The sequence below is a fragment of the Homarus americanus genome, unplaced genomic scaffold (genome assembly GCF_018991925.1).
Source record: "Homarus americanus isolate GMGI-L3 unplaced genomic scaffold, GMGI_Hamer_2.0 scaffold43636, whole genome shotgun sequence".
NCBI classification, from domain to species: Eukaryota; Metazoa; Arthropoda; class Malacostraca; order Decapoda; family Nephropidae; genus Homarus; species Homarus americanus.
The window spans coordinates 833-13,850 of record NW_024717464.1 but is presented as its reverse complement, the minus strand read 5'-3'; the positions used below and the strand labels follow the sequence as shown (position 1 = coordinate 13,850).

At 42.1% G+C, this 13,018-nt stretch overlaps 2 protein-coding genes across 2 annotated transcripts; both read left to right on the top strand.

Moving 5' to 3' along the window:
* The first annotated feature begins 6,847 nt into the window (after positions 1–6,847).
* On the top strand, positions 6,848–7,883 carry LOC121858884 (sodium-coupled monocarboxylate transporter 2-like). The gene is made up of 2 exons (XM_042355535.1): positions 6,848–7,137; positions 7,769–7,883. Exons 1-2 carry the CDS (start codon positions 6,882–6,884, stop codon positions 7,813–7,815), a joined length of 303 nt encoding a protein of 100 aa, XP_042211469.1. The 5' UTR covers positions 6,848–6,881; the 3' UTR covers positions 7,816–7,883.
* Positions 7,884–10,150: 2,267 nt separating this feature from the next.
* Positions 10,151–10,849, top strand: LOC121858883 (protein GVQW3-like; the record flags this gene model as incomplete). Its single annotated transcript, XM_042355534.1, has 1 exon — positions 10,151–10,849. A coding segment is annotated over exon 1 (699 nt), but the record flags the coding sequence as incomplete, so codon positions are not given.
* Positions 10,850–13,018: the final 2,169 nt, after the last annotated feature.

The window sequence follows — 13,018 nt, the reverse complement described above, 5'->3', positions numbered from 1 at the left end:
TGTGTGTGTGTGCACGCGAGCGCGATCATGCCATAAATCAGGCAAGTCAATAAATATCCTTAAAGACTCTTATAATTTACTTAGGTATAATATCACTTATGCTCTCCGCCAGTCAGGGAGAGTTTAGCCTGCCATACATCACTTCTAATTGGTTGTAAACGCCTTAGTTAAGGACGTTCAGGTTACGGGCAAGTCGAAGGGAATGATTGAAACCCGTCTTTTGACGCATTCATTATTTATTGATGTGGTCAAAACCTGCAGAGGAGAAGGCGTTCATAATATTACAAGGTGATCCATCTGATACATAATTAGTTAGTCTCACACAATTTTATCTTAATTACAATTTATTAAATATACTCACATAACACAAAGTTCATAACTCTATTAATCTTAGCTTCGCTTCACTCTGCATTGTCTTAATATTCCAGGTTAGGCAGAAACGAGTAGGCGTAATTATTCAACAATATTTCAGTAACGAGGGGTATGTCATCACTTAGGCTGTAGTTACAAGTGAGGGTCAATGCAGATCAGTATGGTGTTCCAAGAGAAAACAGTATTGCGTAAATCGTCCCAGCACAAACTCTCGGACAGAAGGCTGGTCTTCACAACATCACTAGAGAGGGCGATCTGTCTCATGGAGGGGCGGGCAGCCACCGCCACCGGTCTAAGACAGTCCACTCAGCAGAACCAGGACTTGTCTGTAAACACTTCTACATCTGGCGAGGTCATAGGTCGAAAGATTTAAGGCATCACACGCCAGCACTGTAGATGAAGCCAGCGGCGATAACATTGGTCTATAACTTGCTTAAACGTGACAGTCATATGATTCACAACAGCCAATCACCAGAGAGGACATTAATCTTATGGCGGCTGAAACTATCATCGTCGTAATTCAGAAGATATCAGTATGTACTTAAGTATGCTGGAGAACTGACGTCAGTGGTGTGGGAACGGAATTTATGGGGCGAAGACAGTGTTTCACAGGGATATCCGCGTCTCCCCGTGAATCAAGAGAGCTCAGTGATGTTCTTAAGTATGCCGGATTATCGACGTTGCCGGCATGGAGTGGGAGTGACTTACCCCCAGAGAGACCCAGGAGAATATGCCGGATCACACATCATTTAAAACTTTTTATATCCACAATTGTGTAGGAGGATTGACCTTAATAGATTATGAAGTTCCGTTACGATATTTATCATGATATTTATCGGGACAAAACAGTGCCACAATAGGATACATATCACCAGCTTAAGCCGACAAAGAGGGGTTAGTGGCCTAAATATATTACAACATTAACCTTTATGACGCACTGAAGTATGGAATTAACTCTTATTAGGATAATATAGGGATATATGAGAAGGTTAATAAGACGAATGAATTTATTCATTGTATTTATTAAAGAAACTGGAGCGTATTATTGTGTATTTTCTGAAAAAAATTATTACACACACACACACACACACACACACACACACACACACACACACACACACATACTACTAATACTACAACTACTTTTTTCTTCTTCTTTTTTTTATTCTAAACGGCCTCCAGCCTCCCCCAATAGCCTTACTTTCGCCACCATTTTCTTACCTTAATATTAAATGTCCTAATACATAAGTAGCTATCCTAGCTGTGTTGAGTTAGTTGAGCCGCAGATCTATGCGGCATTCAGTGACTGTTGCCTCATAGTCAATATCTGCAACTGTTGTCGGCTTTGGGGCCGATGCTCTCGTTCCCTTGAGGCAGAGCAATGCCGACCTAAGGAGAGAGAAGGACAGTCAACATCTCATCCAGGCTGTAACATAACTTCTGGGCTGCTGCTTCTGTTTGGATATCACCACAGTGAATCTGGCGTAGAAGCATCTTGCACTTGGTACCATCTCACCAGAGGTTGTGATCACTAGAGGAGTGAAGCTGCCTTTATCAACATTCTTAATTCTCTCCCTATATGCTCTTATCTTGTCGTTCTCGTTCCTCCTGTGTGCAGCATCGAGTGCTAAGTTACGGTGACATGCGGCCATGGGATCAAAAATCCTGATGTCGAGGAAGGCTTGTTGTCCCCGTGTCCAGAGTCCTCAAGCACTGACGTCAACACAGGCTTCGTTGGATGTTTTTGAAGTTTTATGTTGGAAAATCTCACCGTCGAATGGAAGGATCGTCGGTTCTACACTGACATCACGACAGATTTCCTTCAACATATTTGCTGTGAGATCCCTTACTTCGTCATGCCGCATGCATATGAAGACCCCCTTTCTTGCACACCATGGCATGATCGACGTCATAGGAAAAGCCACACACGCTTTGGGAGGGCAAACCTTCTACTGGCCTACCGTACCATTAGAGCATTGGCATCTGTAAATTCTTGTTTATTGAGACTGAAACCATTTGCCCTTATCGGAAACGTAGTTAACCTGTTCGAGGCACCCATCTCCTGCGCTATAGCTACTTTTTTTCTTTAAATTATCTGGTACTTGCAGCAACAGTTGCTGCAACTTATCACTTTGGCCGTGCTGTCGTTCTGTCGCAATGGACCTTCGAATCTTGTTACTTCTCTGGTATCCACCTCCCCTGTTGCTATCTGAGCTATTATGTGGTCCGTGCGGGCTGCCGTGAGCTTAACTGAGTTTTGATGTTTGGTGGTAGCAATATCCTCTGGATTGGTCAATCCTATTCCTCCCAATCTCGGTGGTAGTGCAAGGAGTGATCTTTCTGCTGGGGTTAAGTAAGGGTGTTTCACTAATTTGGGAATGAAATTGACGCTGATAGCTTCTTCCAGAGGGTGGAGGAGGGGTCCGATATCAGGGATAGTGCGTATCAGGTAGTTCCAGCGATGCTTGACTCCATGGGTGAATGCCGCAAAAACCCCATGTGGCTCTGTGTTAGCAATCTCAGACAGCTTGGATTTCCCTAACCCACTCATTCACCTTTCCCGTTACGTACTCGGTCTTAAAGTCCGTTGTGCCGATTACTTTGGCCATTCTTTGTTATTTTGACCTCACTTCCACCCAACACCTCCATTGCCTGTTCATAATGTTCTGGCTTCACAATGAGGAAGGACTTGCTGGCGTTTGGGTGGTACCCTATTTGTGGACCACGTGATGTTATCAGGTCCCACCATTTTTTTATGTCCTCCACTTTAATAATAATAATAATAATTAACGGTTTATTGAAAGAGCTTGGCAGCCAGAATGCTGAAAATATACAGTTACATATTTGGGGAATGGGTTTCGAATTACAAAGAATATACAAATAACATAAGTGATATAAATACGATATATAATAACTAGATGGGGAAAAGCTCAAACTACAGGGCATTTCAACATAGTGACAGTGCAAGAAATAGTATTTACTGGGAGTGAATACACTGGTTTATTACACGTTATTGATAATTTTTACAATGGTTGGGACTGGGCTGTTCTTATAGCGATCAGTTCGTGCACGTATGGGCTGGATGCGGTTGTGGTGTCGAACAGCAATTCTCGGGCTAGGGATCTCAGGTGGTAGTAGGAGCCGGTGTCGAGGATGGTGCAGAAGCTTCTTACCAAATTTGCAGATGAGGTCGTGGTGATGGTCAGTGAGAGTCGAAAGGGTCAGTGTGTTGAGTGCTTCTTGATTTGTGGAGTAGGAAGGGGAGAGAATAATCTTGCATGCCCTCTTATGCACTCTTTCTAGGTGTTTACATTGTGTGGCATTTAGGGAGGAAGACCAGGTATGGGAGGCATAGGTGAGTTTGGGAAGTATGAATGTTGAGTAAACACTGAGGAGCTCTGGTGCAGGAACTCCGAGGGACTTGAGTCGGCGGAGGAGGTGGAGACGGAAACTGGAGGATTTGACAACTTCTCTGACGTGTGGTTTCCAATTTAGTTTGTTGTCTATGGTGACGCCGAGGAGCTTCGTGGAATCCACAACCTGGAGTGTGTTCGGACCTAAAGTAATGGAAACGGGTGGGACAATGTCGGAGGAGAGGCTGATGTGCATAACCATGGTCTTAGTATAGTTGATGGTGACGTGGTTGTTGGTGGCCCAGTTTTGGAGAATGTTCAATAAATCCTGAAGGGCGGTATAGTCGGGAGCAGAATTGTTGACGCTGATCCCAATGGTGGAGTCGTCGACATATTTCCAGTGAGTGGGGGTTTCGCTTAGGGCATCATTGATAAGCATAAGGAAGCAGAGTGGTCCCATCTTGGTGCCTTGGGGGACGCCACAGGTGAGTGACTGAAAGGTGGAGACAGCCCCTCGGAAGCGTACAGCTTGGCGGCGGTCACTGAGGAAGTCTGTAAGCCATGGTATAAGACTTCTCCGAAGTCCGAGGTCAATAGCTTTGTTGATGATTATATTGTCAACAAAGCTATTTTCCTGCTCCTGTAAGGCTATCAGCGTACGCCACTTGCTTGACCTTAGTTGCTTCAAATTTTATTGTGTGTTGGAGCACGGATAGGCCTATTGCATACATTGCCATTGCAACAAGGTCCCCCTGCGTTGTTCCCTCGGTTGACTGTATGATGGTATCACCTCTTGGAGCCTTGTTGTTTACTATATAGAGGTCTGATGGATTCCTATAGGAGTTTTCAACATACATTGCAAAGCTTGGACACCTAATCTTGATGTTGAGCAGTGCGGCCTTGCGGTTAAGTATGTTGAACGCGTTTGAAGCGTCCACCAGGAGAACGTCCTCACAATCACGCTGCTCAAATATCGTTCTCATGGCGTGAATGGCAGCTTCCCCTCCAGCCTGGTGGCCAGCACAAACTTGCAGGTTCTCTGCTGATGCACTGACATCATCCTTTACCACCTCCATTATGCATTTTCAGATGATTCGCCTCAGCACTACTACTACTACTACTTTGCTGTCACTAGGAATCGAGTATGACGATCATCCAGCTATGATACAATGATATGAGTCATTAGGGATGTCACCTAGGTCGGTGAGCTTTGAGATGACGAAAAAGGCCGATACGGGACCCGCAGGGTCATCCACATTCGTTGCACATGTGGAGGGCTGCGTCTAGTGCTGGCGGGACGGTGGCAGCATCTTTCCGGCATTGCCGCTTGTCTGCCTCGCTTTGCAGTCGGGCTGCCTCGAAAGTAGTGACACATTCTCGCGTGGTGCACCTCCAAGCGTTACGATGTGGAGTAATCGACTCCCAGGTGAAGGGGTCGATTTGGCACTTTTTCACTTATGTCTTAAAACTATCCTTGTACCTTTTCAATTGCCAGCCGGCGTTACATTTACTATTCGTAAATCAATTTTTAAATACACTGTAAAGAGGCAAATAATAAAATTATCCTGTATTCTGAATTATTGATGATTATAATATAAACCATTTTATTGCTCTTAAATCCATTTGGTTTCGTCTGGTCGCCAGGTCAACCGTCCAGTCACCACGGCAACACCTCTCTGGCCATGACAAGCTTCCTGTCGTCATGATAACCGCCAATCACCATGATAATTACTCAGTTTTAGTGTCATCAGCTCAGAACTAATGGCAACATTTCAGTTGTCATAGTATTCGCTCAAAAGTCATGTCAACCTCGCAGTGGTTATGTCAACCACAATCATGCTATTTTAAGAGAGGGTCAGTTGACATGGTAATCATAGAGTTGTCATGGAAACCGACTTAATTTTTTCGACAGTCGTTATTGTTCTTATAAATACTTAAGTTTCATGACAAAGGTTCTGTTATGGCATTACAATATAATAAAATTCATCCAATATGAAGCTCATGAGTCATTAGTTATACACCTGCACAAAGCAATGGATGTACATTACAGTAGTTTCCTTTGTTATTATGCATGTAATTTTTACCTTCCTTTGTTTGTATTACATGTGTAATAGTTTGAAATTTGACCATTAAAATGGGGTTCATTCGAATGAGGGAAGATCAGAGAAAGCATGTAATATTAACGTATAATTTGCTAAAGTTAGCGAAAGTAATTCTCAAAAACATTAGTGTACGTACATGTTTATCAAAGCTAAGTATCTTGAGGCCTTGAGAACTATACACGTCACAAGAAACAATGACAACAGTGTAGCTTAATCTCACAGGTTAGCCACATGAGGGAAGCCTTGTCCAGGCAGGTCTATACCTACTACGTGGGTATAGTTGTTAGATTTTCTAGATTAAATTACTATGTTAAATAATTTAAAATTAGATAAGAAACTCACTACTAAATAATCGTAGGAACAGAATAAAATCACTGAGAATGTGAGGTCATGCCTACAATAGGCCTAGATTTGGGGGCGCACTTGGTTTGATATTATAAATCGTAAATAAGCCTCGAAGTAACGTTTTTTTGCCCTCAATGGATATTTTAAAATTTTAATTTTATTCCCTAGGGTTATTAATTACCTAAAAAAAGATGACGAAATAATCGGGACCTCAAGCCTATCGTCTAAGGCGGTGGTCCCCAACCTGTCGCACGGCTCCGTTGAACCTTATTATGGAGCCCGGAAGGTTTATTAGAAATTGTGAAATATTTGGGATTGTTTGTAGGAGTGAAAACACTGAAACTATTTAATAACTTGATATGATTTAAATGATTGAATGAGTAGTGAGAGACGTTTGTCACGAGTCCGTCGTGTATAGGACTTGCATATTTACCCGATATATTTTACAGTGTGGATAGATAGATATGGAGTTACATAGAAAGACACAAAACGAAATAATACAATATGAATATACAGGCAAGATATAGAATAAATTGTTAGGACGTAGAGATAAAAAAAAATATATATAACACAAAGTCATCCAACATCCCTGACTCCACATAATGACTCAGCATGGACAGTATGGTCGGTCATATTGAGTTTGCAAAAAACAGAACCAGCTACACCACCCACCTCTCCTTCTCAGTACCTATCTTGACACGGTCGGAAGATGTCGACGACTGACGAAGCAACAACAATAGGAGCACCTGTAGAGGTAGACCTGATGGGGTCGAAATTCACTGCCGTTGATTACACCATCTTCAGTTTCATATTGGCGGTGTCTGTAGGAATCGGGATCTACAGTGCCGTGAAGAGTCGGGGGAAGGAGTCAACGCAGGAGTATATGCTCGGGGGGAGGAGCATGTCGCCCTTACCTGTGGCCATGTCACTCCTGGGTGGTGTTATATCTGCAATATCTATACTAGGTGAGTGAGGGACAGTTATTGGCCAGTGCCTCATGGGACTCTCTCTCTCTCTCTCTCTCTCTCTCTCTCTCTGGGAACACCCTTTATCCCATTTCCGTCTTAAATTAAATAGTAAGCAAATTTGAGAAAAGTAACGGGTGTCAATTGATAAGTTTTCAAGACGACAGAAAAACACCTTAATGTTCACCAGCAGAAAAATATTTTGACCAAAGAAAATGAACTTCGCTGCTAATGGGCTTCAATGTTAATGGGCCCCAATTCTAAGGAGCCTCAGTTTTAAGTAGCCCTCAAATGGATCCCAAGCAAAATGGTCTGTAAGGTTAGGCTGGTGTATGTTTAGACGAGGAGCCACTTAACTGGTGAACGTTCATGAGGTTATACGTATACTTGTTTATTTTATGACACTCGTGCACTTATTTGGCCGTTGTACCTCAGGATGATGCTGATTATGGAAAAAGTGTTGGCTACTCTCTCTTTCTGTAGAGTTCATACTATAGATATTGTTATCGCCGCTGGCTTCAGCTACAGTGGCGGCGTGTGCTGCCATTAGATCTTTCGACCTGTGACCTCGCCAGATGTAGAAGTGTTTACAGACAAGTCCTGGTTCTGCTGAGTGGACTGTCTTCGGCAGGTGGTGATGAAGGCCCGCCCCGCCATGAGGCAGATCGCTCTCTCTAGTGATGCTGTGAAGACCAGCCCTCCGCTCGCACTGGTGAACACCGACTCACAATCCTGTCCGAGAATTTGTTCTGGGACAATTTACGCAGTACTGTTGTCTCTTGGAACATCATACTGATCTGCATTGATCCACACTTGTAAGTACAGCCTAAGTGATGACATACTCCTCAGTACTGAAATATTGTTGACTAATTACGCCTACTAATTTCTGCCTTATCGGGAGTAATAAGACAATGCGGAATCAAGTGTAGCTAAGATTAATAGAGTTATAAACTTTGTGTTATGGCACTATGTTTAATAAATAGTAATTAAGATAAAATTATGTGAGACTAACTAATTATGTATCAGATGGATCACCATGTAATAATATAAACGTCTTCTGCTCTGTAAGTTTTGACCACATCAATAAATATTGAATGCGTCAAAAGGCGGGTTTCAATCATTCCCTTCGACTTGCCGGTCACCTGGACGTACTTAACCAAGGCGTTTACAATCAAGACAAGTACGAGAGGGCGTCGAAGGGAATTTTCGACCGCCAGGAGGACTACAGAACCGCATAACAGCTGATCCACCTACACCTGTGACGTACCGTGGTTGCACTGATGAGACATGTAGAACACCTACAGAGTGTATCAAATATCAAGTAGAATTTGGATTTTCTCTTAATAAAGGTTGTCAAGCATTATAAACACCTAAAAACTAGTCTAAAATTTAAATATCTTTCCTCAGATCATTTGCTGTCAAGACATATATACTTATATTGAAATTCGCCTCTCCAAGAATTTTGCAGAATTCTTATTGATAATGAAAGTTTATTTAGCCAGAAGAACACAGATATTATAATAATAATAATAATAATAATAATAATAATAATAATACTACTACTAATAATAATAATAATAATATAATAATAATAATAATAATAATAATAATAATAATAATAATAATAATAATAATAATAAAAATAACAATAATAAAAATAAAGATAATAATAATAATCATAATAATAATAATCATAATAATAATAATAATAATAATAATAATAATAATAATAATAATAATAATAATAATAATAATAATAATAATAATAATAATAATAATAATAATAATAATAATAATAATAATAATAATAATGATAATAATAATATTGATAATAATAATAATAATAATAATAATAATAATAATAATAATAATAATAATAATAATAATAATAATAATAATAATAATAATAATAATAATAATAATAATAATAATAAAGAACCATGAAGAAATACAAAAATTGAAAAGGGACCAATACTGAGAAACGATATATGTCTGTTGTGTTGTCAAAGGTAAGAGAAACAATTGAGACCCTACAATTGTTTGCAAATGAGGCAGAAAGTCAGATTAGCAACCTGGGACTTGGTCAAAATTTCGTGATGCCATATGGCAACAGGTTCTACCATTAGACAATACATTATGCTTCCAATATCTTCTGAGGCGGGAGTACCTCCCTGTTTTACAGCTGCCTACTACCTACTACCCAACAACAACTCTTAGGAAATATAATATCACCGTTTAACATAAGATTTCATGCTTATCAAAAGAAAGGGACTGGTAAAAACTGTAGCACCATCACATAATGGGAACACAACAACCGCTATGATGCCAACACGAGGTAACAATACGTTATATCCACAATAATATTAAATTACGACATTCGCTGAAGATTATTGAGGATTTACAGATTGTATACAAAGAAAAGGTGAACAGTCTCCACAACTTGATTAGTTGGAATCTCTTCTTTATTTCCCTACACACTACTACTAGAAATCTCTGCACAGCATCTTCGTCAGTCTTCAGGCATATCTTATAATGCTGTAGCCTTTGGAAGGTGGCATGTAATTGCGATCTCGAATATATCTGATTGACTGGTACATATAGGGAATCATCGGTTGGATCAATACTATGCATTTGGAGTTTTATACAATCTGTAAATGGCAAAAGGAGTTTAGCAATAACCTATTCAGTTGACATATGTTTTTACGGATTAAATGCAAAGTTAGGGCTCTAATTCATGCAGTCATCAGTCTGTCTTGGTAATTGGTGTATTTACTGTCTTTATTACACACGCAATGAACATAACTAATATCTTTTATGTGGAATACATGTCCGGAAAGTATCCAGCCATTGTGAATATTGTGAGAACTGGTCGTGCGGCCTTGATGTAACTTGACAGCCACTCAGAGAGGACCATACTGCACATGCGTGAACAGCCACACTCCGGTGGGACAACTCAGTTGCCCGGCAGACGCCGTTGAGTGAGCATGGGTACTGTGTGACCGTCGCATTCACAATGACCGAGCAAGTAGATCAGCGAAACTGCATCAAGTTTTGTTTCAAACTTGAGCATTCATTCGCAGAAACTATTCGAATGATTAAGAAGGCTTTCGGGGATGACTCAATGAGTGAAGCCCAGATAAAATTGTGGTACAAACGCTTCAAAGATGGCCGGGAATCCGTTGCAAGTGATCCACGTTCTGGAAGCCCTTCAACAAGCAGAACACCCGAAAATATTGAACGTGTGCGGGCTGCAATCAATGAAAATCGGCGATTGACAGTGCGAGAATTAGAAGAAGATCTAGGGATTCCACGGACTAGTGTTTCAGAGATTTTGACGAAGGATCTTGGCATGAAACGCTTGACTGCAAAATTCGTTCCGAAGCTCCTGTCACGAGAGCAGAAGGAATTTCGTGCAGAAGTTGCAGAGGTTTGCTTCAAACCGCTTACAATGACCCACATTTCCTCACAGGTCATAAACGGAGATGAGTCGTGGTTCTACGGCTATGACCCTGAAACAAAGGCCCAGTCTTCTCAATGGAAGTTGCCTGCATCTCCACGTCCTAAGAAGGCACGGCAAAGTCGGAGCAACGTCAAGGCCATGTTGACGGTGTTTTTTGAACATGAAGGTGTTGTCCACTACGAGTACGCTCCTCCAGGTCAAACAATAACGAAGGAGTACTACATCGAAGTTCTTCACCGGCTGAGGAATGCGGTAAGAAGAAAATGACCGCAGCTATGGGCAAGTGGTGACTGTCAGCTTCTTCATGATAACGCGCCTGCCCATTCTTCACGTCTCGTACAGGATATTTTGGCAAAACACCGCATCACCCAGGTCTCTCAGCCTTCCTACAGCCAGATTTGACTCCCTGCGACTTCTGGCTTTTCTCAAAGCTAAAATCGCCGTTGAAAGGGAGGAGATTTCAGACCGTGGACGAGATTAAGGAGAATGCGACGAGGCAGCTGATGAAGATCCCGAAAGAGGACTTTGCATACTGTTTTGAAAAGTGGAAGGGACGCTGGGAGAAGTGTGTGAGGTCTCAAGGAGAGTACTTTGAAAGGGACTAACGCGCCATTGTCCTAGGTAAGCAATATTTTTTTAATATTAAATGGTTGGATACTTCCCGAACAGACCTCGTATGTGCAAGTAAACTTATGTTTAATTAGCGGTTCTCTGCAATATCGCTATATTCGGGGAAATCCTCTGCAGACCACATGGGTGCACGGAGATTATTTAATGCTCGTCAGAGTCAAGCTCTTGACTAGCTTGAGTACCAGGAGCTCCGACGAAGGCATATCGTCAGGTTTGCCATAAATACTTAAGTGCCGAGACATCATAAACGCCACCGCATCTCAAGACAGCAAGAGGGTATGGAAGAACTAGTAAAAACTTGTACCTCTGCTCCGGGTGGCACGTTTGCCCATTGTGATGAGCCTGGTGGTGGTGCCTTTGATCAACCTGACACGTCTTCACCCTGCTGCGGCCACACCGAGCGCCGCGACGTGCGGAACTGTCCTAATCGCAGCGTTTTGGGCAGATTATGATGCCATTCAGGTGATTTAGTGTTTGTTTCCTTCTTGTATTTTAGCCTAAAATGTGATAGCACTGCTCAATAAGTGGTCGCGTAAATTTTCCCAGCTCTAATTCTCGGACAGGATTGTGAGTCGGTGTTCACCAGTACGATCAGAAGGCTGATCTTCACAGCATCACTGGAGAGGGCGATCTGCCTCAAGGCGGGGCGGGCAGCACTGCCACCCTTTGAAGACAATCCACTCAGCAGAACCAGGACTTGTCTGTAAACACTTCTACATCTGGCGGGGTCACAGGTCTAAAGATTTAATGGCAGCACACGCCAGCACTGTAGCTGAAGCCAGTGGCGATAACAGATTTCAATGTGGTAGGAGTAACACACACACACACACACACACTACTACTATTACTACTACTTTCTTCTCTCTTTTTTTTTCAAAATTAAGGCCTCCAGCCTTCCCCAATAGCCACACCTTCACCTTCATTTTCTTACCTTAAAATTAAATATCCTAATACAAAAGTAGCTATCCTAACTGTACTGAGTTAGTTGAACCTCAGGTCTATGCGGCATTCAGTGACTGTTGCCTCGTAGTCAATATCTGCAACTGCTGTCGGCTTTGGGGCCGATGCTCTCATTCCCCTGAGGCAGAGCAAAGCTGTAACATAACTTCAGATAGCACCTCCGCGAGTCTGGCTTATAAGGCTCTTGCACTTGGTCCCATCCCACCAGAGGTTGTGAATACACGAGAAGTGAAGCTGCCTTGATCAACGTTCTGAATTATCTCCACTTATGCCCTTATCTTATTGTTCTCGTTCCTACTACTACTACTACTACTACTACTACTACTACTACTACTACTTTGCTGTCCCGGGGAATCGGATATGATGATCATCCAGCTATGACACAATGATATGAGTTATTGAAGATGTCACCTTCGTTTATAAACTCTAAGATGATTCGAGAGGCAGATGGGGACCGGCAGGGCCGTCCACAGATGTTGCACGTGTGGAGGGCTGCATCTAGTGAGGAAGGGGCAGCAGCAGCATCCTTCCAGCGTTGGCGCTTGTCTGCCTCATTATGCAGTCGGGCTAACTCGAAGGTATTGACATCTTCTCGTGTGGTGCTCTCCAACCATTGCGGTGTGAAGTGATCGTCTACCAGGTGAGGGGGTTGATTTGGCACTTTTCCAGGTTTGTCTTAAGATTAATCTTATACCTTTTCTGTTGCCTGCCAGCGTTACGTTTGCCATTCCTTGGGCGACTGTAAACTACCTGCATTGGCAGTCTACTGTCGTCCATATGGGTAACATGTCCAGTCCAACATAGTCGTCCATGGATAATGGTAGCCTCGAT